Source organism: Anas platyrhynchos, chromosome 19 (genome assembly GCF_047663525.1).
Source record: "Anas platyrhynchos isolate ZD024472 breed Pekin duck chromosome 19, IASCAAS_PekinDuck_T2T, whole genome shotgun sequence".
NCBI lineage: Eukaryota > Metazoa > Chordata > Aves > Anseriformes > Anatidae > Anas > Anas platyrhynchos.
In genome coordinates, this window is record NC_092605.1 from 7,825,179 (window position 1) to 7,851,638 (window position 26,460).

Genomic DNA, 26,460 nt, shown 5'->3' on the forward strand with positions numbered 1-26,460 from the left:
TCCCGTCTCCGTTTAAAGTAATAGGCTCCGAGAAATTCAGAGCGCATGCTCAGTGAGGGGCGTTCGCACCTTGGAGGCGGGTAGCTTTTGGGATGGAGGTGTGTTTTGGTATTATAATGATATTATAATGAGCAAAAAGTACACTAGGGTACAGCATTTGTCAAAACATGACAGGTCTTTGGCTTAGGGTGGCAAAAAGTGCAGCTTTGTGCACAAGAACAATCGAGGCCCCACCTGATTACAGAGCCTAGCCGTGGTGTCTCCACTCCACTCTGCGCTCCGTGGTGTTCCTTAGAGCTAGCACACCAAGTTTCCCCAGCGCGATAGCATCTAAGGTTGGGAGCCTAGGGAACGCTCAGATGATGCAGTTATGCCCTACCCTGAAAGCCTCTTCAATGCTGTACCTTTTCCTTAAAAGTGTGAATGTTAGTTTTATTTTCCTAGTTACTTCAGGCATTTACACCACAGTCACTGGCAGCGCATTTTGCTGAAGTCTTTGTGCATAGACTTCAGAATGCTCAGATTTTTCATCAAAGTGGGAAGCCTGTTTTTCTTCCTATGCATATTTCTGTGTTTTTTCTCAGTGCTTTTCCTCCAAAACCTCTGCCTTGCCTCTGCTGTGCTGATTGCTCAGCTGTTTCAAAGGACCGATCAAAGTTATTCCAGCTTCCTTCTTGGTGTGAGCCTGATTCTTCTGTGGCCTTTAATGACTGGTATAACTTTGCAGGAGAAAATTTAAGAAAACAAAAGCAGTAGTAAGGCAGTACAGCGAATGCATCCTTGCTAATGCTGGGAAGAAATCAGATCTGTTTGCCTGGAGAACTCTGCAATCTTTGATTTCTCAAATGAATCTAGTCTCAAAGATCAAAAAAAAATCTGAAAGTGTTTTGGGTCAAATTAAATATTTTATTTCAATAAAATCAAAGTATTTCCAAGACATTTCTTTGTTCATTTAATATTTTATGAGATAAGCCTAAAATTATCCACAAAGTTGTTTCTCAGTGGGGAAAAAGAGGTTGTGTTGTGTTTTTAATATAATCTGAAAGTACTTTTTTCTTTTTCCATTTAAAAAAAATACAGGATTTCTGTGTGAAGCTGTGTCACAGCAGCCTTTTCAAAAAGGTGGTGCCTCTCTGGGTGTCGGTCCCCTGGTGCTCCAGGGTCAAGGATGAGCTCTTGCTGCTGCAGCATGGTCTAGAGAACTAGGTCGTCTGTGTTTTTCTTTTAACTCTGCTCCTGCTGCAGTAGAGCTGCAGAAATAGGTAAGGCCAAGGCACAAGAAGTCACTGGAGCATCTCCTGGCACTGTGTGCAGGCCCAGCAGTTGCCCTTGACTCTGAGACTTTTACTTCTCGGGACTTGGCTGCAATTTGCTTAAGGAACGTTGGCACGTGTGGTAAGGAGTCTACAAATTGGTCTCGTCTTCAGTTGTGTAAATGTGGTTTTTATTCTTTGTGTGTACATGAAAAGGCGTCTTATGAAATCCAGAAGGCGGCGAGGCTGAGGGATAATGTGAGAATTTGTGGATGCTTCCAAGGGAAAAACCTCTAATCTTGGCCTGGCTTTATGTATGGGAAGATTTGTTTGCTTGAGTTTTTAAAATGAGGAGATGGCACTTGGTTAGTATTGTTATTATGCAGAGTGCTTCCTAAAACCATGCTTGTTTGAGGCCCAGTTCCTGAGCTCTTGTCCAGGCTTTTGATGTGGTAGCTGAAAGGCTTGGCTTCGTACAGCAGTACCGGCAAGGCAGCGCAGGACAAATACAGCGCAGATCCCTTCTCTTTAATGTGGGTCCCTTATGCATGTGCCAGTCTGGTTGTATTTCTCCCCTGATGTTTGGCAAACGTGCTATTTACCTGTTTTCTCTGACTCTAAATCACTCTTTCTCTGCACTTGTCATGCACTTCTGCTGGCAGGTTTGCGGAGGGAAGCCAGCTTGCTTAACATCTTCTCCACGTCACGTTTCTGACAATGCAGATAGATTGTTGCACTGGCAAAAATCATTCTGATTATATTGATCATGTGCCCTCAAGCTTTTCTTTTTTTTTGCTCGTTTTGCCCTCTGTTGATAGCTGCTAAAACGGATGCAGACCTCCCAGGGAGCCAGCCAGAGTCCATGCAATGGCACCCACTGCAAATCCGAGCCTGATTGCCATGGGCACACGTGACAGAGCAGGAATATAACGGGACTGCAGACCTCTGCCCCCCGGCACTCCAGCTGCTGCAGTTCTGCTGGTGCCAGCAGCCCTCGAAATCTTAGGGGGAAGAAGTTGTCAGGTTGAGCTTCTGTCCCCATTCAAGCCAAGAGGTGACTTTGGCCCGGGGGCTTTGTGGGAGGGTGCCCGTGCTCTCAAGGCATGGCTGTGCTCAGCTTGCTGCTCGTGTGCTGTTCCTGGGGCACGAGCTGGCAGCTCAGCCTCACCTCTGCAGTGGAAAGGCAAAGCTACCAGAGGGAAGCGATTTCCCCGTGCTGCAGCTGATGCAGAGCGAGGTGCTGTCTGCAGGAGGGCAGGAGCAATGCAAACAATTTACTCTCCTGCTGCAAGGATGCTACAAGGAGGCCGGTAAATGGCCACATAAAGGGAATCCGGGTGGGAGCTGGGAATACACTGACAAACACAATTCTCCCTTAATTTAATAGAACGGCCCATTCAGCAGAGAATATATTGTAAAGCGCTCTCAGGTTGGATGGCCTCCTATTGTGTCTGGCCTTTGAAGTGCTGATTAGCCGGGCTGGGAACACGCTGATAAAAAGTTAATTTCTATTTGCTGTTGCTTTGTAATTGGATGAACACGAAAGCAATTAAATATTAAAACATACAAACAAATAACGAAGTCACTGTAATTAGCCAAAGTTTGATCACTGTCATATTTATTTAGAAGGAGATGATACGTCTCAGCAGGTGACATTTTAAATACCCTTGGCTGCTTTGGTGTTGTCTTCAGAGAATACTGAATAATGTACGGAGGATTTAATTAAACCCCATTGTAAATCAGCTGTGATGACAGGGAAGTGACAGCCACATGTTGAAAAGAGAATTAGGCCGCAGCACGAGAGATTAATTAACTATTTTCTGTAGAGTTCAACCTAGGTGGCGTGCCCCAAGCTTGTCCGAGGAAGGGAACTTCATTTTTGAGTTGCCGCACTCGAGGCTGGAGCCCGTGTCGCACCTGAGATGCCTCAGCCCCTCGGAGAGGTGGCTGCAGCTCCTCCTGTGTATTGAGAGGGAAACTGAGGCACGCAGTGCTGCTGGCTGGGTCCCAGCACCTTTACATCCCCTCGGCAGGACGAGGCCAGCAGCACCGAGCCAAAACCAGCTGGGGACCTGTGGAATCCAGTTTGGCAGAGGTTTGTGGGACTGGTTTTTGATGGGCTGTGCTGGTTCAGCAGCTGCTCCCAGTGCTGCTGCTGCTGCTCTTGCAGGCTGTGTGGTGCTGAAGGCTTCCTGGGCCTGGGGGGATGTGAGAAAAAGGGGCCATGAGCACCTGAGCCATGTATCCTCTGCATGTAGGGTGGCACGGAGCTTGTGGTGGCAGCAGCCTGCTTCAGGGCAGGGCCTGGGGAAACCCTTAGTAAAAATCACCCTGAGGGGCCTGCTAGGGGAGCACCAGCTCTGGTGCCACCTCCAGGAAGGTTCTGGAGCACGCCAGGCTCTTCCTGCTCTCCTCTCAGGCAGTATTTCAATAGCATGTGAGAAAGAAAATGCGTCCCCGGCTGTGCCCATGTGTGTTTGGTAAATGAAAGCACTTCCATGCAGGTAGCTGCTGGGGGACGGGGTTTGTCCGGCACCGAGCAGCCAAAGCAGATTAAACAGACTGAAATGTTGTAGCAACGCAGGAGGAAGTTGGGCTGAGGAACCTCAGGTCAGCAAAATGTGCTCTGTAGGCCTGGCAGCAGCCCTGCGCTGGGTTTTACCCCGTTGTGCTCTGTGCTGGGGTTGTGGTTAAGCTCTGCAGGCTCCAGCTCTGAGCTGGAAGCTTAAAAACTAGAAACAGGGAGGGCAGCGGGGCTGCTGTGAGGGGGTGTTGCAGAGGGTGATTCAATCTTTAACTGAGCCATCCCCACCTATCCTGGCAGGGCCATCGCTGACCGCCAGGGACCTGGTGCGAGGATGAGCCGGGCGGGTTGCTGCAGAAGAGGCCGAGGCCCATCCTGCCCAGGTAAGATGCTGCCCGCCTGTGTTAGCAGCACACGGGCAGAGCTTTCGCTGCTGGAGATGATGATTTGCACATATGACTTTGCATTTCAAAGCCCCTCTCTCCTCCTCTCTTACCAATGAAAACTGGGAATAATTGTACACATCGCAGGAAAAAATTCGTTGTATTCCCAGAGGTGTGAATTAATTGATTCAGCCCAGGAAAAAGACCTGGGCACTGTTACAGCCAGCTCCCTGAAGGCATCTCCTCAGCGTATGGGTCTGATCAAAAATGCAAATAAGATCTTAAGAGGAGTGAGGGATGGGAAAGGATGGAAAGTAATGAGGAAATGTAATATTGTCACGATGCAAACGAGTGGTGCTGCCTTCTCTGAATACAACAAAAAATGAGTTCTGTACCCTGAAAGGGTCTTGCAGTTCTGCTGGGTGTGAAGAGCAGAATGAGAACAGTGACTGGGGGATGGAAAATTCCCCTGTCAGGGCAGAATGAATGTCTGATTTGGCAGAGCCCTGGGCTGGCATGATGCACTAGCCTGGGAGAGGGATTAAAGTGCTACCCCTACCAAAAGGCTGTGGTGATGTGAGGCGGCTGCTGGCTGTGAGCCTCTCCTGGGTGGATGCCAGGACTACAGCCCGGCATCAGGACTGTGTGGGCAGCAGTAGGTGTCAAGAAGGGATTTATCCTTTCCCTGTCCTTGTCCCTGACTTGCCGGCTGTGCTCTGGCTTGTTTTACCTTCTTCTGAAGCTTCAGAGAGTTGCTGGGCTCCGTTGAATCAGCAGGGACTATTTATTATTTAGCAATGGCCAGACCTCTACGTTCTTGTGATGCTCTTGGTCTCTCTGCCTTTGGCACACTTCTGCCACAGCTTCTGGTCATCTGCTGCCATCCTGCAGCCTGCCAGAGGTGTGCTCAGAAGTGTTTTGTGGCAGGTTGTTGTGACAAAGATGTTCCATAGGAAGTATGTAACTAACTGCCCTGGTTTGTCCCATGGAGGCAATTATTTCAGCTGTCTGTGCAGTCTGTGGGGAGAGAAAACCATCCCAGAAGGAGGCATCGCTCCTGGGGGCTGTCTCTGCAGGCATTAGGGCAGCCTGGATGCTTGCAGCAGACTTGCTAGATGTGATCTCAGATGCAGAGAAGCTTCTTTTCAGATGAACCCCAGCACTGCTGTGTTCCCAGCCACTGTGGGAGGTGGCACTGGGCACAAGTGGGGAAGCTGCAGGCTCGTAGCTGGCTGTGGAGGCTGTGAGAGCAGTGCTCTGAATGCACTGAAAGCTTTGGTTCCCAAAGCTCTGAGAAATGAGTCCTTCCCGCATCCCAAACGCAGCACCCCAGCATGCTGTGCCCGTCTGATTTTATTGTGGCCGTGCCCAAGTCCCCCATCTGTACGGGGATAATTCCACCATTCCTCGCAGGGCTGTTGTAAGGCAAATTAATGTTTGCAAAGCACTCAGATACTATGATAATAAATGCTGTGAAAGCCCAGGAGAAAATTAATAGCTCATTATTTAGAGCAGGACTTCAATAGCATGCCATACACAGGACATGGAGCTACATATTGAATGATGAGGATAAAGAAAAATATTGAATAGCTGCTCATTAAGAGAGCACGATCCATCTGGTGTATGAAAGGGGGCTTTTTCGTGCAGAAAGTGCTCCCTGACCACGTCATTACAGAGCGTGTTCTGATGCATTTATGCAAGGGGACCGGGCTTGTGCTGTGTGTGCAGTCCGGGCTCTGGCATTTTTCTGCTTCCAAGTGCTTGACTGCAACCTGACTGCTCTTTTAACACTGGGGTTGGGTTTAATATATAGCAGAGAGATAAAAATGCCAGTAGATGGCACTCAAGAATATGGAGCATCATTCTCGGGTGTGCGAGACCAATAAAAACGATGTGCCACAAATGGCTTCCTCTGCACAGCTCTCTATATCAGCTCCTCTTTACTCTTTCAGGTCTGTAAGTTTGATGATGCCCAGAGCAGAGGAAGAACATGAATGTGAAGCAGGAGTGGTTAGGTGGTCCGTGCTCTTCCCTGATCTCAATTTTCTTTTTACCCTTTGGTTTTAAATTACTTAACAGTCTAGGAATCCTGGGCCGCGCTCTCCTCAGCTGACCCTTTTTCTGCTTTGCTTACAGCTTGTCTGTAAAATGAGATGAGAACTTAATTTGAAAGCCGAAGTTAATTGACCTAAATAAACTAAGAGCCTTCTGTTGGCTTTATGGGGGGGAAATGCATAACCCTCACTCTCCTCAAACAGCAGAGAGGCTTTCACGGTGCAGCCTCAAGCTGCTGCTGTTACTGACAGCTATTTGGGGTGTAGTTCTGAGAGCCCTGAGCTGAGGAAGGTGTGCTCAGCGAGGAGGCAGCACCAACCTGGAGCAGTGGGGTTTCAGTAGGGAAGATGGGTTGGGGTAGTGAATTAAAATGAAAGGCTCTGGCTGCAGACCCCTGTGGCTACACAAAGTGAGCCCTGCAGCTGCAGGGAGGTCTCCCCACATCTGCTCTGATGCTTGAGCATCTCATCTGGTGCCCCGTCTGGAGCAGACCCACAGCTGGGGCAGGTGTTGGGAAAGCAGCTGGTCCTGCTCCTGCTGCCTGAGCCTGACCTCGGAGATCTGGGCTGACTGTTCTGTGCCTGCACCCTGCTCTGGGAGAGCAGCCTTGGGCCAGGAGTGCTGCCCAGCTCTCGGCCGTGTGCTGAGCTGTGCTGTGAGAAGCTCAGTTCTGTTCTGCTGGCATAACGCTGATTGCCCTGGGCAAGCCAAAGAGCAGGTGCTCTCGTACCAGTGCTAGCCAAAAGCAGGGTGAGTAGGGCCGTGTCTGTATCTATGTCAGCACAGTGATTTAAGATGCTTTTTGGCTGCACTCATGATATTGTCTAATCTAGACAAGTCCTGTGTCTAGGCTGGGGGATGCTTTTCTGGTGGGTGCAGAGGAGAGGATGAGCAGCAGGGCACAGCCATCCTGCAGCTCCTGGGAGAGGCTGCAGGGCTGGGCAGGAGCAGCAGAACTTCTTGGTTTTACCTTGAGCCTGCTGGTAACCTGTCACAGGAGCTTGGTAGGCCAGGGGTTAGCCACTTCCCTCCTCTGCTGCAGGAGCTGTGGCAGCCTGCTCCTTTGTGCAAGCCCTGGGGGCTCTGCGTGTGATTTCCCCGCTTTACACCTTGTGAAATGACTCATTCCCAGCAGGTAAAAACTCAACACAACAATAAGGAGCTCACAGATCTAGATCCAGGACAGCTGTTTGGGTATGGCACTTCACAAACACTTCAGGTTTCCTCCAAACCTCTCCTCTTGGCAACTCGCAGGAGCCGGCTGGGAGGTGGCAGCGGCAGGAGCCCTCTTGCGGCAAGTGCTGAGCGTGCCCGAGGTCGTGTACCGGTGGCTTGGGCGTGTGGGTAGAGAAGAGAAATTGAGTTAAATACATGCCTGTGCGTCCAGGAATCACCAACTGAACAGATCTTCTGTTTCTAAAGCCCCGCTGCTCTAGAGTAACGCAGTAGCAGCAGACAAGATTTGCTTGTGGAAAAGCAAATGCTGCTGAGGAATTGGCAGTGCACTTCAGGACTAGCTGGGAGAGGAGGTTTGAGGTCACCTTGCACAAGCAGAGTGGGAAGGGAGCAGCTAGGCTGCAGGATGCTTACCCAGGGCCCTGCGGATGGCTTTCTTAGCATAGTCAGTGCTGTTCTGGTTGTGCTAATCAATGATGCTGGGAAAGAGGGTGGTGAGAGCAGAGCTGGCCTGGGATGTGCAGGTTGACTCGTGACTTTGCCCATATAGAGAGCTCTGGGTTGTTTTTCAGGTGTAGTTTGGTGACAGGAGCTTGGTTCGAGCTAGAATTTGCTTAATAACCTGTCAGCTGAGCACAGGGGGGAGTGCTCAGGGCTAAGGCAAATGCCCTGCAGGGGTTCAGAGAAGATCAGTTGTGCAGCGTGACCCTAAGACTTCACAGCAGCCTCCCCCCTTCAGGTGTAAGTACTTGGAAGTCCCTTGGCTGGGGGACACGAGCTCCCAGAGGGAAATGCTGGCCAAGCAGCATGGTTTGCTGTGCATCACCTGAGCCGTAACAAAGGCAGCCAGCCACAATCCCAGGCTGCTTTGTGGGCCAGCAGCCTGATCCGTGCACAGGTACCACCCTGTGTCTGGGGCAGGGAGCTGCCTGTGGGTCTGGAGACCTCAGGGCTGCTGCCTTTTCACAAGGAGCCCTCATTTCTCCCTTTCCATTATCTGCTGGGACAAGCTCTTGCCTGTGGCCCCTTTTCCCCAGCTGGATTTCCTCTCCTGCTGGCTGATGATGGCTTCTCCACAAAATGGAGGCAACATCTGCGTCCAGACTGGCATCTCTCCCCTCTGTTAGAAGAGTGGAATGAAAATGACCGGCGTTAGGTAATGTCTGCTTGAAAAGCTGGGCCAGGACTTGTACCTGTTGCTGCAGGGACCTCTCCCTCTGACGGCAATTGGAACAATTAAAGCCCACTGTAACGAGGGCGAAATCGCTGGCCGGGGAATGTCGCATCAGGCAGCAGCAGCAAACAGATGTTCCCCACTACATTTACTCTCTAAGTGGAAGTACAGCAGATGCAAACCAGCATTAAAATGGTATCATGGCTGTAAATACCGCTTCTAATTACTGCAGCAGGTAATGGCGATCACAGCCATGCGGATTCCTCCCAAGGATGCTCTGCAGACAGGCAGGATGTACGGAGTCTTTTTAAAAAATGGACTTGTTGTTTTTTCTTCCCCTGGAATGCAGCATATGTGGGCTTGCTCGCTTAGGGCAGCAGAGGAGAGTGTCACAGCCCTTCTGCCTGGCGTGTCTTTGGCGCATGGTGCTGAGAATAAACAAGGAGACGGGAATGGAGCATTAAATGCGGAGATCTGGGGATGGGGAGAGGTGGGTGGAGGAGGAATGAGAGTAGTGTGAGCAGGGAGGGAAAGAGGGGAGCAGAAGTGAGATTACAAGAGACAGCACGAGTGATGGGAAGAGAAAATAGCACCGCAGTATCCTCAGCTGGCCCCGTAGCTGTGGGGCTCGTGGTGTCAGCGGTGGGATTTTGTAGCTTTGGGTTTGATTTCCCTGAGGCTGGGCATTGGCTGTCGGGTGCTCACTGTTGGTGTCATCCTGCTGGGACTGGGGCCGTGGAGCTGAGCTAAGGCCCAGCTTGGTCTGGGGTAAGGGGAAGGAGATGATGAGCCCTGGAGAGGAGACAGCAGCACAGACACAACGAGGTCTGCACCAGCAGCCTGCCAGGTCTGAGCGATTGCTTACCTACCAGGGCACTGGTTGGAGGCTCCTGTGTCCCTCTGGCAGGCTGGGCATGTTTTGTGGGGAAAATGCAGCTTATAAAGAGCTATTTGGAGCCTGAGTATACTATGCAAGAGAAATTGTTTCCTTTTCCCTCACCCCACAAGTGCTTCTCCAACTTCCTTGCTCTGTCGATGGCTGCTGGCACTAACACGTAGGTGCTGAATGGAGGACTTTCAGGACAGCCAAACATTCCATGAGGTGTGACGGTTAGTAGAGGGTTTTACCTGTCCAGGGTTTGTTTTTTGGATGATGTTACGGATAATTTTGGAGGTGGTCAGCTCCTGGTCATGCTCTGGAGCCTGCAGCCCTTCACGCAAAGCTGAAGCAGCAGCCTGGTGGGGCCACCTGCAGGTGCTGGGAGAGCCGCAACACAGACACAAACCCTCCTCTCCCCTCCCCTCCCCTCCTGATCAAATTAGGAGGAGAGACCAACAGAAAGTGCATTAACTAATCAAACCCTGATTTCAAATTGATTATTGCAAATTGCTAACCATTATTCCACTAATGGCACTCATTTAAAAATAAAATATTAGGGGGGGAAAAAAAAAAAAACAAAACAGAGCCTCCTTCAGGCAGCGTGCCACCCTGTCCTTGCTGAGAGCTCTCTGAACCTCGTGGCCTTGGTTCAGGAGCCTCAGCTCCTGACCCGGGTGCTGCAGGAGCAGCTCCGTGGCTTGGTGCTGCCACCAGGGCATGGGGCTGGTGGCCCAGGGGGGCAGTGGCAGCGGGCAGCCTTGCTGCGGGCACTGCTCCCTGCTGCCAGCAGGCGTTTCCCCGCCTGGCTGCGGGCAGCAGCCCCGTGCACCTTCACAGCAGTTTCCCTGGCAACCGAGTCCTCCTGCCAGCAGGCTGCGATGGCAAAAAATAAAACAAGATGACACCGGAGCCCCAAAAAATAAAAAGGGAACCCAACAACCTGCCTCCCTCCACCCCGAGGGGTTGGTTCCCTTTTTCCCCGCTCCCGTGGTGTTTTTGCAGGGTGTCTGGGTGTGCTCTTGTGCAAGGAGGAGTGGGAAGTGATGTGCTTTGAAGGCTGCTGCCACAGACTGCTTGGCTGGGAGCTGGGGAATGGCTCCTGTGCCAGCTGGGAGCGTGACACTGCCTGGGTGTTTGGACCCACAGCCATCTGATTGGGGCAGAGCAGCGTTCCCCTGCTGTCACAAACATGTGCCCATCACTTCTTGGGCTTCCCACGCTCCTGTTGTCGCTGCCATCCCCGTGGGGCTTCTGTGTTGCCTGCGGCAGGGTCCTTGGACCTGAGCCCTTCTCACCAAAGGCTTCAGATGAGGTCTGGTCCTCTGACAGAGCATGGTAGCAGTGTGTTTCATGGAGTTGGAGGCGCTTACTTTGCAGGGGTGTAATTAGGAGCACTTCCAGGTGTATAATCTGTGTACTTGTGGGTTTTGGTGTGAAATTAACCCTACTACTGCCCATAACAGTAGGTCTCTAGGCCTCTTTTTTGGAGGCCAACAGCTGGTCTCGTTGGCTGGATCACGCACTCATCGTCCTCCTTTGTCTCTCTGCTGCTGCCTTGGTGCAGTGTTTTCCTCCAAGCGTTCTGGTACAAAATCCAGAGCAGGCATTTCCCAGCATGTATTTTTCTCCTGCTTTCTGACAGTTCTCCCAAGGACACGAGCTCCTGTAGGTTGTGGAAAGTAACTCTGGAGACTGGAAGTAGCTGATAGCAATGGACTAAATCAGTTAAAGGCTCCCCTTCTGAACAACGTGCAGCTGTTTTTGACTGATGCTCAGAGCTTTCCTACTTCAAGCAATGCAGAGACAAAGCAGAGGCATTTTTTGGATTCATTTCATGGGTGATTAGTACTTCTCATTGATTTTTTTTTTATTTAAAAAAATAACAAACACAGGGACTAGAAAGCTTAGGTAGCACAGTAAAAAGCTCTGAAGTAAAAAGCTCTTTCAGAGCTGGACTCATGTGGACATGTGCAGTGATGCTTTTTAGAGGTCAATCCAAACAGTGTTGGGCAGTCTCGTGTTTCTCAGGCCATGATATTTTTTTTAAAGTGTACTAAGTATATTGATATGAAGGTCTGTCTCTTAGTCTGATGACATGGACCAGCTCTAACCCCTTATCTGAACTGCTTTGGGCAATTCCTGCAGATTTTACAAGGTATCTTGCTAATGTACCTTGTTCCCTAGTGAAGCAAGCCCAGACTGCCCATGTGTTATGAATCTAACTACACCTTCACTGTGTGCAAAACCTCATTGCTCACTGCTGGGAGGGCTTCCTCGGAGGCAGTTGGCCTCCCACACTGAGCATTGCACCGGCAAGAGTAAAAGCCGTGGTTCTCCCTTCTCCATGCCTGGGGTGAAAGTCGAGACCTTCAGCTGCACACATGGAGTAATAAGCCTTGTGTCTGTCAGCTGTTTGCCAGGCATGTTTCTCTGTTTAAAGCAGTGCTGCTAGATGTTGAAACCCGCTTCTTCCAGCTTTTAGATGAAATTCACTCAACTGGTAGAGTTGTTTGGGAACAGAGCTCCTGGTTTCACTTGCCGCTGATGCCTCTGTTTATATCTGATCTGTTTCATTAAGCCAGGAGCTCATAACCATGAGTACTTGTGCCCATGTTGCTTGATATTCATGCTAACCCATTGGGGTTGACTGTAATCACCTGCTCTTGATTACCATAAACATTTGATAACCTGGCTGTTTCCGGCTGCTGGAGAGGTCTTATCGCTGCTCTTGGGGGAATTTGTTCCTCTGGCTCGGGAATACCTGCCTCCCGTGGAGGAGATAATTTCTATGGAGAGGCTTATCCTGTTTGTACAGGACAAGTCTTGGGACTATAGAGTTACCAGGTAGGTACTGTTTGTCTCTGTGCAAGCAAGGTATTTCTTAAACAGTGAATCCACTACTGCTGCCTTCAGCTGCGTATTTGGAGGCTCTGCCCCCTCCTTGCTTGGGGCCTGTTAGCGCTCACAGAGGCTTGAAGACCCCTCTCTCATTGCCCTCCTCAGGCAGGAAGGGAAGAAAGCATCCCTCCAGGGAAGATGAACGAGCTGGATTGCTGATCCACCTCTAGTTAGACACGTCCAGAGTCTAATCCTCACTTTGCAAAGACCAGGCCCTTCTCCCAGTCGTGTCCCATCAGTGCTGTCACCGCGTGTTGCACGGCTCGTGAGCCCTGTCCTGCTCGGGTGTGCTGCCTGCTCGAGATCGTTGGCCTTGTCAGAGAAAGAGCAAGAGGGCAGACTTGTGGCGAGCAGCTGCTCCTGGGGGAACGGCTAACAGGGTCATTGTCACTTGGTTTTCCTTTCTAGTATTTTTTTCCTTTTCCTTTCTTATGGCTGTAGACAGAAAGGGGAAAAAAAGAAGGAAAAGAGAGAAGATGTGGTAGGCAATCTGAACTTACAAACTTCTCTGCATGAGAGGGGAAGCATAAATAATTAGAGGAGACATTCAAAGTCGTGGTTTATTCTGCACACAGAAAACCAAACCCAGCTTCTCCATGTTATGCGTTACTTTTTCTGTTTTCCCTACCAGCTCCGTTAAAGCCCAAATAATATACAGGAGTCTATTAAAGGTTTTCAAGATGAAGCCAAGTTTGGTCATTATCACTAAACGGCTCTTTGGTGGGCTGTATAAAAAGAGGGAATGGTCTCTCTGTGGTTCTTAGTGGAAACATGCCCAAATCGCAAACCTGAGATTTCTGCTGGTCTCACATCAGGACTAGCAGATGCTGCTCGGGGTGGGGTTCTGACTCCATTGCTGGCTGCACTAACACCCCATTTCCAGGACTAGCTGTGCCCCAGGCACTGAGGAGGCAGCAGCTCTGGCTCCAGAGCCGTTTCTAGAGGCAACTCTTCCAGTTTGAGCCCTGCAGCCCCTTGGGGAGCTGGCGCTGTGGCTGCACTTGCTGCTTCTGTGGGGCTTTCCTGGGAGCCAGAGCCCAAAGCTTTCATCTGCACTGAAGTCAGTCTCTTACTTTGTATTTTTTTAAACCTGCACATCTCCCATGAACGCAGCATTTCTGGCAGTCTTTTGTCTCTAATGCCTTTCTTAGGACTCTGTGAAATACCTGAAGTGCCAAACCTTCCTTCACGCTGGGTGCTGCCAGCAGGACTCCTGGGTGGTGGTGGGGGGGCTTACAGCGAAACCCCACTGATCCTTGGCTGCGTTCACATCCACAGCAGCATGACGCAGAGCCCATTTGTTTTCCTACTGCTAGAGGAGACCCCAAAGGAATGTGGGGGGCTGACTGACTCTTACAGGTTTTATAGAGTTGTATAAGTCCAACTGCTGTATCACTGTGCTCTTTGAGAAGACGAGGGAGGCAGATTTGGAGCTGAGAACGAGGCTTGTCCTGTGGGACAGCAGCAAAGCCAGCTCTGTCTCTTGGCAATGAACAGCAGAGACAGTCAAGGAAGAGATTTGCTGGGATCTGGCAGTTTATACTGTCATTTTCCTTGGTCTATTGCCAAACAGATACAGTCTGTGCTTGGGGAAAACAAGGCGATGAGTCAGTCTTCTCTGCTCAGGTTGTTACAGGCACCTCTTGCAGGCTCTCATTTGGGCTCTGCTTTGTGAATTCGAGCTCTCGGTTCCCAGCTGTCCTGCTGCTCTGGGTACGACAGGTCGTTAGCCTTAGGGTCTGGCCATCTTTATGCAGCCAAAGCAGGTCCAGTCCATTAGAGGTTTAGTGGAAGTGAGAAATTAAAATCTCCCTCAGCCAGGCTCTGGGACAGCTGCCCAGCTTTGAGGCCAAGGCAGACAAATTCCTCACGGTGGAGGCTTTTGGTCTCAAAATGGATTTGACATTGGATCAGTGGCAGAGGAATGTTGTGCCTGCAAGGCTCGTGCCACGCTCAGCTCCTTGTACAAGGAGCATGGGGGCTGAGCTGGGCAGGATCTCCTCTGCAGGGCCGTTTGCTGGCCCAGCTGCAGCACCACGGCTCAGCCACCCACCACGCAGACAGCTTTGGCCTCGGGAGCAGCTGGGGTCTCTGCAGAGCACTGAGCTGCAATCAGGTAACGTGGCAGCTGGCCCTGCATTGTTGCTGCACGTTTTCCCTTTTTTAGGAAAAAGGCTGAGAGGGGTGAAATCCAGGAGGGATTTCCTTAGGATTTTTGTGTGAGGTTATCCACATCCGAAGCTGCCCAAGACCCAGCATCCCAGCACAGGCACCTCACTGTGCTCAGCCCATGCTGGATGCAGACGTTGCTCTTTGGATCATCACCGTGATGGGCTCTAAGGGGCCAGGCTCATGTTGTGGAAGGGGACGATGCCCTGGCATGCACCAAAAACTGCCACGGTGTCTTTGGTACAGCTAAGAAGGAAGCGCAGTATTTTTTTTTTAATGCTGTGTTACATCTTAATGGCAAGCAGCTGGTTGGATGTATAACCCGGGCCTGCAAGGACACTGCCTGCACAACCTGAACCTGTCTGCCCATCCTTACGAGAAGCTGACTGAGTAAATACCCAAATACCCTGTAAAGGTGAGGAGCGGGTAGGTCTGTGCTCGCTGCCCATGGGCTGCTGCAGCAGCGTGTGCCTGCACCGCTTGGCTTCGTGTCTGCAGAAGTGCTGCTCCATCATAAACAAGGGAGGCAAACGCGAGGCTTGGTCTGTGTGGAAATTTCCCTGTCTTTTTAATCTATCATTCATCAAGTCTTGATGAATGCCTTGTGAGTCAGAGAATTGCTCTTCTCTATCACAGCTCTGAGTTGCCGGCCTGCCGAAAAAATGTACCCGTGTCTTTTCAGAGGGTGGCATGCTTTCTTTGAGACTTCTTGTATATACTGTTGTGGTTGCTTGTGGATGGAGATGGGAAATTATCTCATAGTGAATAATTAATAATAAAAAACTGCATTTCTCTGTTCCCAGCAGAGAGCTGGAAAGTTTGTCTTGCATATTGAGTTGCAAATATAAAATCCAGTGGAATTAAAAAATTATTCCGAGCTTAGTTTCTCCTAAAATGCAGGTCTGAATGCAAATTGTTCTAATTACCTAGGTGGCTTGTAATCAGTTCTGCCCTGGCAGGGCTGAAAGTGGCTAGCTCAATGTCATACTCATGAAAATACTGCCTTGAACGTGGCTTTATAACCAGACAAAAGAATTCTCCTCAAATGCGTGCTCATTTCCAAAGCTAATTTCAATGCTAAACCTGCAAGATATTAAGATATTTTTAGGTGTTTTGCTCCTGTTTGGAAGCTAGTGCTGTTTAACTCTGTAACTACCTGTTTATTTGGCTGAATTAAACACTGCTGCATTCGTTAGCATTTACAAGAGCTTAGTAATACAATCAGGCACTAATGCATTCATTTTCTACTTGACTGCTCATTCATTGAGATGTTAGTACATAGGAAGAATATGATCAGGGTGACTGTGGGATGAACTAATCAATTCATAATGAATAATCTGAAAATACAGATGTCTGAGGGAGACGTCTTCAGCATGCAGCGAGCCCGGCAGGCCTGGAGGAGACCCCAGCAAGGTGGGGTGCTGAGCTCGGTGCTGAGATGCCTCCACCTCCCTTCCACTTGGGCAGAGCTTACCAGGAGCTGGTTCAAAAGCTGTGAATTGAGTACCTCTGGAGCCGTCTTCCCCCACATACAAGCCCTGGTGACCTTTGCTAAAGCTGTGGAGATCTTTATCTGTGAGAGATGGTGGGAGGAGAGCTGCTGGGGGTTCCTCGTGACAGTCCCTCCTTGCTGCTTGCCTTTCCTCATCCCAGCCTCTGCCAGGGTTTTGTGGTCGTCTTTTCTGGTTCTCAGCAGCCTCTCAGTGGTTTTATTTTAACTTCTCTCTTGGGAGTTAATTGTTGCAGATGGTCCTGCATAATCCTTCTGATGGCAAATAGGAAAGCTGAGCCGAGGTGCGGACCGAGGGCTGGAATCCCTTTTAGGTCAGAGCAGGCTTCAGAGGTGCATAAGACACTGGTACAGTGACCCGAGCAGGTGTGCCACGGCTGTCTCAAATGAGAACAGTGATTTTGAAAACCACTTTGTTTACTGCAGGCACAGCTCCAGCTATCTGATAGGGCTGTGGCAACGGGGGCAATGCTCGGTTCCTTCATCACCGTGTTTCAGTAGAAAGTGTGCCACCCCATCAGGGCTGGGCTGTTTTCTGAGGGTTGTTGCATGTGTGCTACATCTGGCAAAGCAGTCCTTGCTGCTGTTCCCCGTGTACAGTAGCACAAACTATATCCATGTAGACCGGCAAAGCTGAGACGTCCCCTCCTCAGCCAGCCTTGCTGATACTGCTGGGGTGTGCTTGCTTACACTTGGGCAAGGAAATGCTTTTTCTCTTTTTCTTTTTGGCACCTCTTTGGTTCCTACAGATGAGAATGTCATCTTGATTGCTTTGATTAGCAGGTGTGAGTGGAACCATTTCATTTCTTGAGCCCTGGCACATCCTGAATTTCTTGGGTAAAAGTGAGATCAGGGCTGCTGCCTGACACCTCCTGTTCCCTGAACCCAGGAGCAGTGCACCCCAGTCTGTTGGCCCGGTCCCAGAGAAGGGATGTGGCAGTGTGACACCTTCTGCCTTTGTTTCAAAACAAAACAAGATTCAGTCTGGGAAGGGTTCTTATGGTGTCCAGGAGCACTTCAGTGATCCCATCGTGTGCAGTGATTCCTGCTGGTGCAGATTGCTGTGAGTGATAGGATGATGAATGTCGTTGAGATTAACCTCAAAGCAGTGTGTGTGTGTGTACATAACCATCTGAGATCTATCCTGCCCCTCTCTGTGTTGTGCACACAGTGTGTGTACATTTCAACCCCTTCAGCCCCACTTCGTTTTTTCCAGAGGGCTGTGGCAGGGACCGCAAGGAAAAAGGGGCTGTGCCTGCCTGCCCATCTCGTGCTTCCTTCTTGTAAAAACTTAAGTCTTGCAAATAAATTCCTAGCGGTCTTCAGTCAGAGCAGGTGACTGGCAGGAGGGCACCCGTCCTGCAGAGGACACTTGTCCTGCCCAAGGGGGAGACTTCAGAGAGATTTAGGAGGACAGGGGAGGTTCAGCCTGAGCAGTGCGTGCCTGCACACCTCTCCCTGTGGGGGATTTTTTTCTTCCCCCTTCTTTCACCGCCCGGCGTTCTTTATTGTCTCTCGCAGGTAGATCACTCATTGCTATAAATTTTCTTATCTCCAGTGCTTTTCCAATTACGGATAACAACAGGAAAGCAGTCATTGGTTTCTAAAAGGTCATCAAGATATAGGGCCCGGTTGGGAAGGGGATGACTTATGGAGTTAGCTTGTGTAAATCTGGGGAAGTTTTATGCACAAGTCAGGCACGAAATGTAAGTGAGATTCATAGAAGACAAATTTACACTGGCTTCAGTTAGTAGAAATCAAAACGGTTATGAAAATTTCCCCTTCTCTCTACGCCTGTGTGTGCAAAGAAAAAGACTGAACTGTGTTCTCCCAGCGCCTGTGGGGCTGGGGAAGGGCTGCCCGGGGCTGTGGGCTGCCCTCTTGGTCCAGAGGACATTTAGGGGGTGAGGCAGGGATAAACACAAGCTGCTCCCACCACCTGCTTTGCTGGGCCTCCAGAGGTGACCTCCTCCACGAGGGCAGCTCGGTCTCGGCTGTGTGCCGTTTGTCACCACGTTTCTGTGCCCCCATCACTGAAGTGATGTTCGTCATCAGGTCAGCAACAGGAGTGTCAGAGGGGAGGGAGGAAGAGGAATATCTGCCCCCAAATGAGCTGCTCCACCTGGAGTCCTGGAGGTGTTAGCCAGGGAGGGGGAGCTGGGTGGCTGCTGTCCCACCAGTGCCAAGCCACGGGGGGGAATTTGGGCAGCGGGGATGAGGTGGCAGGACATGGGCCTTGGCCTTGCTGAGCACCAGCAGCTGGAGGGAAGCCCTGGGAGCCAAGCCCTGGCTCTGTGGAGCAGGGCACAGCCCCACACAGCACCCCCCACGGCTGAGAGCTGCAGGCCGGGTGGCATCCAGCCACGGCAGCTGGGATGGAGACAGGGCAGAAGCTTTGGCTCGCAAGGCAGGGCTGTTCTCCAGATGGTCTGTTGTCCTCTTTCAGAAAAAAGGAATACCAATAATGCTGTGTAGAGCCACTTTCCAGTATCCTTGACATGGCAAATGGCTGGGAGCACACCAAGTAGCCAGGGACGTGGGCGTTTCTGACCAAGCTGCCTCTCTGCACCCGAACACAATGTACGGCACGGGGCATCGCCCCCCTGAACCTGCTCCAAAGCCCGATTCAGTTGGTACAGAGGCGCCTGGCAGCAGGAAGTGCTGGGAGCTGCCATGAGCTACTTAACCTTCGGACTAATGCACGAAGTCACTTCTGTCACAGCTGCCTGAACAATACATTTGCCAATTAAGTTAATTCGATCAAATCCCTTGTATCCAGCAGAAAGGGCAGAGCAAATCCAGGTGAGGGAGAGAGAGCAGAGCCAAACTTCTCCTCTATGTCACATGCAGGCAGAACAAAGGGCGTGCGTGTGTGTATAAATATTTATGGATAATTGCACTGCGCAGCCACAGCATAATTGACGAGTTGAAGTCCAGTTCCTGGGACGTGCCCTCCCTACCTGCAGCACGACAGGGCCACTTGGGGAGCCTGCAGCTTCTGCACTCAGGGCTTCAGTGTTTTCACTGAGGACTAGTTAAAATACTTAATTTCTCATCTTGGTAAACTGATTTTCTTTCTCTGCCCTTCTGTGCACAGTGCTGGGTTTGTTCAAGCCCTGCAGAAAGCGTGCCTTGGCGTGGAGATACTGTTGGGTTTCTTGACATAAATGCAGCTCCAGGCTTTCCCCACTTACCTAAAGCTGTTGTGAGAGCAGGTTGCTGCCACAAAAGCATCTGGTGTAATGAGATGATACATGTAACTTTCCTGATGAATGCCAGGATCTCCTCCAACCTCACCTAGGAAGCCATGTGCTTTGGACACAGCCTGTGACACTTTGCGTTATCACCCAGATAACTGCAGCACACCCCAAATCCTGGAAAATGGCCAAGTTTAGCAGTTCTTGGTTGAAATGCAGAATGCAATGAACCAGGCTCCTCTCCCTTGACCGGTTCTGCCCCACAGATGAGGGCATGATCCAGCCTGACTGCAGGAAGGGTCACTCAGGGGCTGCCCAGCGGCTGACGCAGCAGTGATGAAGTTGTGCTTTGCTAGGTTTTGTTGCGTTGTGTTGCAATTTGGCTTGCTGCCCATCTGTCTTGCCATTTTAAATACACCCGTAGTCTTGTGGAGGTCATGGTCAAATCCAAGAGAACCCAGATCATGTAAATTATCCTCCTCACCCCCCAGTCTCTCAAGAGATTGTAAGAGTGCTTGTAGCTGGAGCATCCCCTCCCTGACACGGGCGCTTATATAGAGTCTGGACCTGGTAATAGCTTTCCCATCTGGGAAGGAGGTAAGAGAAAAATTCCCTTTGTCAGTTCTTTTTTTTTTTTTTCCTTAAGCTTTTTTTCCTCCCTCTTTAATTCGCCCTGTTGGCAGGACAAAGAATGGCAACGGCGTCGCCGTGCTGCTTTCCAGATTGACACCGAGTGAATGCGGCCGCTCGTAATCACTGCCTGCAAGCATTTATCACTTCCCCAGATTACAACGTGGGGAGCAGGTGTCTGACCTGCGATGACAAAAACATGGAGTGGTGCTAGGGAGGAAGGAAATAGATAAGATGTCATTTTTCAGCACAATTTTTCTCTCTTTAATGTTCCCCTAGATTATGGGAAACAATCATGGGATGTGGAGCACTGATGCTTTATGGTGTCAGTAGGGTTTAAGGTTTTAGGTGCAAAAAAAAAAGTGATGTTGGATCTTGTATATTATGGAGTATTTATAGGACACACTAACTTTTTAAAATTTATTTACTTGAGGCAAGGAAGATAAATGGGATTCTGTATCCAAGTACTTGTATCCAGAGGAAATTAAAAGGAGCGCCTCTTGAACTTGGCCTCCACTTAGGACAGAAAAATGACACAGAAATGACCCTTTGTAAATTAAAGAGCTGCTCACGCCTCAAAGGAGGTGGTAGAAATCAGTTGTAAAAAAATAAAAATCTTCCTTTCGCATATTACACGTTTTCTGCTTCTCTTCAACTCTACGTTTTTCCTACTAAAAGTACCACAAAAAAAAAATCCCCCAACTTTTCTGTGTTACCTTCTGCCCTACCCTTAAACACTCCTTTGTGACCTGTGACTGCTGCTTCAAAGCTGACTTCAGTTCTTGATCACTGAACGTATCTCAAGACGGATGCTGAAAGTGGTTTTGACTTTCCTGAGCTGCAGCTTGGGGTTTAAAACCTCATCTCTCATCTTAATAATAGTAATTTTGCCCTGAGCTGCTTTCATGCTTTCCATCTGAGTAGCTGGCAAACGTCCTGCACATTTAAGCATCACAGTGTCCTAGGATCAGAGTGCGAACCCCCAAAACTCAGCTCCAGTTCTTAAACATTGCCCAAATCAGAGCTACTTGTGTCTGAAAGCTCCTTGGAGATCTGTTGTTGCTGTGTACAGGTGGGGAAGGAGGAGCTGAGGGGTCAGGGGATCTTCCTGAGGATCCCACGCTGGATATGACCAGGCACTATGAGAGCAACTCAACCCTACACCTCTGGGTTCTCTGCTCTGCCTTCCAGTCAGTGCTTCACTGGTTAAAGCAGCAGCCAACCACCTAGATTCCTATCTTAAATGTTTTGAGTGATGAAAACATGATAGCAGCTGGGAAGGGTTCTCTCCACAGCCTAGCACCTGCGCAGGTCATTGCTGTGAAAGTTTTAAGAGCTGGCAGCATCTCCTGCACTGAGAGGCAAGAAATGTGTGGGCATTGCATGCTCCTGGGCAGGAGGAGCTGGTTCTCGAGCAGCCTGGCTGTTGTGGGCTGCTGGAGATGCTGAGAGGAAGGCAGTCCTTGTGGTGTGTCCAGATGCATGAGAGTTGGTTCCAGACTCCTTGGGATAGTTGTGGGTTTGGTGCTGCTTTTGAGTTAATGCCCAAAAGGCTTCTGCGAGGAGTGATTTCCTCCCGCTGGGTGCTTTGGTTGGTGGGTGCTCACTAACGCCAGGCAAGATTTGGAACCGGAGGCTGCACGCTGATCCCTCTCTTCTTGTGAAATGGAAACAAACTGGATTTTCCTTCCCTTCCTTCCCTGCAAATTTCCAAGCAGTGCACCCATTGCACGTCCTGACCCTTGCTCTGACAGCTGCGGGGTGCTAGGCCAGTGCCAGGATCCCTGGTGCAGAACGAGCGCTGTCCTTGCCAGGCCTGCTCCAGGCGTCCTTTCTGTGCCAGGGAATAACCCACAGGGAAGGCAGCTTGTAACTAGGGGATGGAGGAGCAGCGTCTCAGAGATGCCAGCGCTGTGAGCTTTCCCTGAGCAGCGTGCAAGGGTGCAGAGGAGAATCCAGTGCACCTCTGTGAGCAAGGAGAGGACAGGGACAGAAACCTTGCTGTGCAGGGGCTGTCTCTGCACGCACCCAGAGACTTTGCTACGAGCAGAAGCACGGTGAGAGCATCAGCACAGCTGCTCCTCGCTGTGCTGTGTTGCACTTTGGTGCCACAAGGTGATCTCTACATGTTCCGAGCAGCCTCCAGAGCAGATCTCCGTGTCCTTGAAGGTCAGCCCATCAGCAGTGACAAGGGGAAAAGAAGAATTTCAAAGCACGCCTCCTTTCGTCCTTGTCGGGGTGTTCTTTGATGCTAGGGGAGGCTTTTCATGTTGTTCTACCAAAACTAAATAAAAACAAAGATAAAATTTTGGGGATGGCGGTAATGACGTTGAGGACTTTGCTTGTCTCTGTCTATAACAGCCTTCTGGCTAGTAATCTGAACGGAAATAATAATTTGAAAGGGAAGATAATTAAATTAAACAGGCAACCAAACTGGAGGAATGAGACTTCTGATGAAGGAGGGTGGCTGGGGAAAAAGTAGAGGAGGTGGCGGAGGAAAGCAGCACATCTCTTTAAATTGTCAATCTCTCAGGGCAAGGTTGCTGCAGACATAATGAGTGTCCTGGTGAATTATCTCCCACTTTTATTGTCTGTTGCTACCACGGAAAGATGGGGAGGTGGGGAAACTAACTTTTTTTTTTTTTTTTGAATTTGGACAGACTTAAAGAAGTGGCATCAAATTTGAAGGGCACCCAATCAATCTGTTGTCCTAGCTGCATGAAATTGTATTTCCCTGCCACTTCATATCTTATTTGCAGCAGCTGGGCTGTAAGTCATTGGTGATAACATTCTTTATTATGCAGCCGTGTTTATGAACTGTGCCTGGAAAGAGATGATAGAAATATGCAGCAATATGCAAAGGGGGGGATGCTGGGGGGAGGGGGAATAAATGCTAGTTGCTAGGGCAACCGTGGGGCTATTTTGGGCATCAAATTTTACAGATGATGAAAAGCATTTTCATGTGATGGTTGGTCTCTCCGGGAAGAGAAGGGGAGAGAGGGCACACAATAAACCAAGAAGATAATATTCAAGAAGGCAGGCATTTAATTTTTTGTATCTGAATACGTGTATAGTTTTAGCTGTATGGAAAAGGAGAGGTGTTTAACTAAATGGGAAATGGCCCGGTAGTAATTTGGGGGCCTTTCCTACACCACTTGGCACAGTCTAAATCTGACCGGCGCTCTCCAGAAGCGTTGCGTGAGCCGTGCTGGTGTCTGCAGCTACCCCTGCTTGCCCACGGGCTGTCTCACCACAGGCATCTGACTGCTTTTTCCCCAAAAGGCTTCTCCACTCACATCGCAGCAGCAACTGAGCCGATTAACTCACAGCCCCTTCTGCCACAGGTTAAAAAAAACAACAAATTATTGAAGACCGCTCTTGACTCCTTCAAGGATCAGGTGATACCCATGCTTGACACCCATTAAAATGCTAAGATTGACTAAAAAAAATAAAAAACTGGTCTCAGGTCACTGCCCTCAGGCAGAGATCACCAGCATGGAGCATTTGGGGTGCTCCTGCCGTGCCACCATGCAGCGATAGAGGAAGGGGCTGGGACCCCCATGTGAGCAGGAGCTCCTGGTGAGGAAGATGATGATGAGGAAGATGATGATGGGGAGCCTGGACCTCGCTGCCTGGGGCTTTGCAATGCTTTGAGCTGAAGGGAGTAGCAAAGAGTCATCAGGGCTGAGGGTGCTTGTACAAACGGAGCACAGGTTTCCCCTTTTTTGGCCTGGAGGAGTGGGTCAGGAGGTGCAATCACCTTGATTAGCACAAGCTGGGACCTGGTATATCTGCCCCTGCTGATAGGTCCTTGGTGGAAATGCAGAGGGCAGCCCCAGTTTGGGTGCCCACCTGCACCTGTGGGCATTTGGCACCAGCAGAAGGGGCAGGAGCTGGGGGATGCTCCAGCGCTTGGGGAGCACCAGCAGGGTAAGAGCTTGTCCAGGCCTCTCAGCCTCTGACTTCCCCGGGGGTAAAGCTTGCTTATTTTCTGGACTAGTTCTGTTGTGGTGATGCTTTTCTTAATTTGATTTTGCTGGAGCTGCCTAGGCTCTGAAGAAGAACAAGCTTATGGGCGTCGTTTGCAGCCCCTGGACGATGGCTGCTGCTCCAGCCATTCTTAAAATCCTCGGGACTCTGAATATATCGGCACATTAAGCTGGTGAAAGTAAACAGCGCCTGGTTTTGGCATGAAATCTATTTCAAATACAATATAACATGACTCCCTTATTGCTCTAAAGTTGTGTTTTTAATTAAGTAGTTAGCGGTGGCGGTGAGATTCTTCTCGAATAATTAAATCAAGGTAGTTTAGTGAGTAATTGTAAAGCGAATTGCTAAGACCATAAGGCTGCTGTTGAGACAGCCTGTTTTCTCTCCGAAAATTAATCTAAGTGATGTGCGTTGCTAAGAAAGTAGTAGCACACTTTGCTGGATAATGGCCATTTGTCTTGGTGCACTTTGATTTTCCAGCTGCATCTTCCCACCTCCACCTTCCCGTCCTTCAGTTGTCTTTCCCAGACACGAGCCCTTCTGCTCAGCACGTTCTCCAGCCCTTACCCTCTTGTCCTTGGTAGCTCAACACGAAAGGCTGAGAAGGGAGCCTGCAGGAGTTTAGTTAGTTAATAATAATAACTAGGGCCCGATGTGATGGGTTCCTGTGTGTGTGTGGGGCTGGGATTTTGAGTCTGGCTTTCCCAGCTTCTGGCCAAGCCGGGGCTGAGCCAGCCCTGCCTGTGTCTTACACCCCATCTAATCCAGGGCTGTTGTTTGTGTGCCAAGCTGCTATTTAAGTAGCTCAATTGGCATGTAGTAATTCTCTCGCTGCTGCGGATTCCAAATAAAGGCAGGCAGCAGATTATCTGCTGTCCTGTTACATTTCCTTTGCCAGGAGAGCAAAGGGAAATCCTCCCCACAGCCCCTGCATGCGCGTGGGTGCCTCCCCCTGTGGTTTGTGCAGCCTGTCTGCAGCGTCCTGGCCGTCCACGTGCACGATAAAAGGAAACAGCAGACTTCTATGTTGTTAGCGCCAGGCTCGTTATTTTTGAGAGCCCGCCTCGTGTTCTCTTAGGAGCTCTCCTTGCTGTGCCTGAGGAACGCGTCCAACAAACACGACAAGTTTTAGGGAAGTTAGGCTGGCTCCAGACCATGCCTGGGGATGTTTTCAAAGGCAAAATGAAAAATTAAGTGAGGAAAGCCTGACCACCCTCCCAGAAACATCCTCAGCAGCCACGCAATAGCTCACAGCTGACGTTTTGTTGGGGTGTTTGTTCCCTAACCGCAAAGTCCACCAGGGCTGATGGGGACGCTGATACCTTGTGGATTTACGTCAATGAAGTGGGATTTTTCTGAAGTGCCTCAATAATTTAGGAGTGCAGCCTTAGTGAAACGCGTTTGGGTACCTTTGGAAATCCCGTTCATGACTCTCCGTTATGCTTTATGAACCTGCAGTCCTCAGTGGGGACGTTATTTCATGCTCTAGGTAACAGTGGAAAACTCCGTGGTTTTTAGCACCGGCCTGGCTCTCTACCAGGAGAACAATTGACAGGGATGATGTTGTTAGGGCGGCCTCAATTCCCTACACCTTCCCTTTTCTGAAGGAGGCGAGGCTGCAGAACTGCAGAGTGTTCTCAGCCATCATCAGCCAGCCAAGTTTTGATGAAATGTTAGCACTTGAGAGTTTTTCTTTTAGTTTAAAAAAAAAAAAAAAAAAAAAAGTCCCTATTTCCCTCTTCTTACCACAGAAGGTGGCAGATATCTCAGTGTTTTCAGATGCAGATGTTTGTTTTTTTTTTTTTTAAAGGCAATATTTTTTCACATATTAGGTTTTATGTTTGGGTTTCCAATAGCTTTGTCCACGAAGAGTTTGTGTCTCATCACTGATTCAGGTGTTGTACAATGAGAAACTGGAGATTTTCATTTCATTCCTGGTCCCTCCTGCACTTGAACCAGCAGAAACACCCAGCACAAAGCTGAAGCCATCTTTCTGTGTGCTGTGCGGTGCAGCCTCTGTTGGTACAAACATGGGTGTAAAACATGCGAATAACACCAATTCAGTTTTATTATTTTTTATTTTTCAGGACATGGAAGCTTCTGGCGGTGAATTTAAATCCAAAGACAGTCGAGATCTCAGTGACAGACAGGTCAGTGCCTCTGTATTTTTTTTCTTAATCAAAAAGTTTGTTGTGATTCTTCATACTGACTGCGTTGATGTCTTGCGAGTTGCAGAAGAAAGATAAGTGCTCTGCTTTACAAAAATTGGTCTTCCCCATTGCTGGATGGGGGTGATGTTGCTGTCAGCAGTCCTAAACACAGAACCCAGGCTCAGATTTACTTGGAGCTCGGGTTCAGGATTGCCACAAGCTCTCTGTGTAACTGTTTGGTGAGAGATGCAAGGACAGATACATGCCCATTGGTTTGTGTGCGGCTCAGGGTGTAAATCTTGCCTATGGACCTGAAGATCTATGCTCATCCAGATCTTGCCCGGTCGCGTAGATGTCCCTGTTCCCTTTTTACAAGGGAACAAAGAAGAGGTGTTTCATGAAACTCTGTGTGGTCTGTGGATTCCTTCTGGAGGAGGCCAAGTATTTAAAAACAAACAAAACCCTCTTGCA

At 49.7% G+C, this 26,460-nt stretch overlaps 1 protein-coding gene across 9 annotated transcripts in view; it reads left to right on the forward strand.

Annotated features, from left to right (window-relative positions):
- Window positions 1-26,460, forward strand: part of TNRC6C (trinucleotide repeat containing adaptor 6C) — a 287,922-nt gene that overhangs the window by 12,017 nt on the left and 249,445 nt on the right. For 5 of the 9 annotated variants that reach the window (XM_072025707.1, XM_072025712.1, XM_072025714.1 and 2 more), the window contains exons 1-2: window positions 23,691-23,779; window positions 25,927-25,989. In XM_072025707.1, coding sequence (XP_071881808.1) covers window positions 23,750-23,779; window positions 25,927-25,989 — 93 coding nt within the window. In that variant the 5' untranslated portion in view covers window positions 23,691-23,749. Of the gene's footprint in view, window positions 1-4,077; window positions 4,161-23,689; window positions 23,780-25,926; window positions 25,990-26,460 lie in introns of those variants that run through there. The other 4 variants (XM_072025705.1, XM_072025711.1, XM_072025706.1 and 1 more) reach the window with 2 other exon arrangements.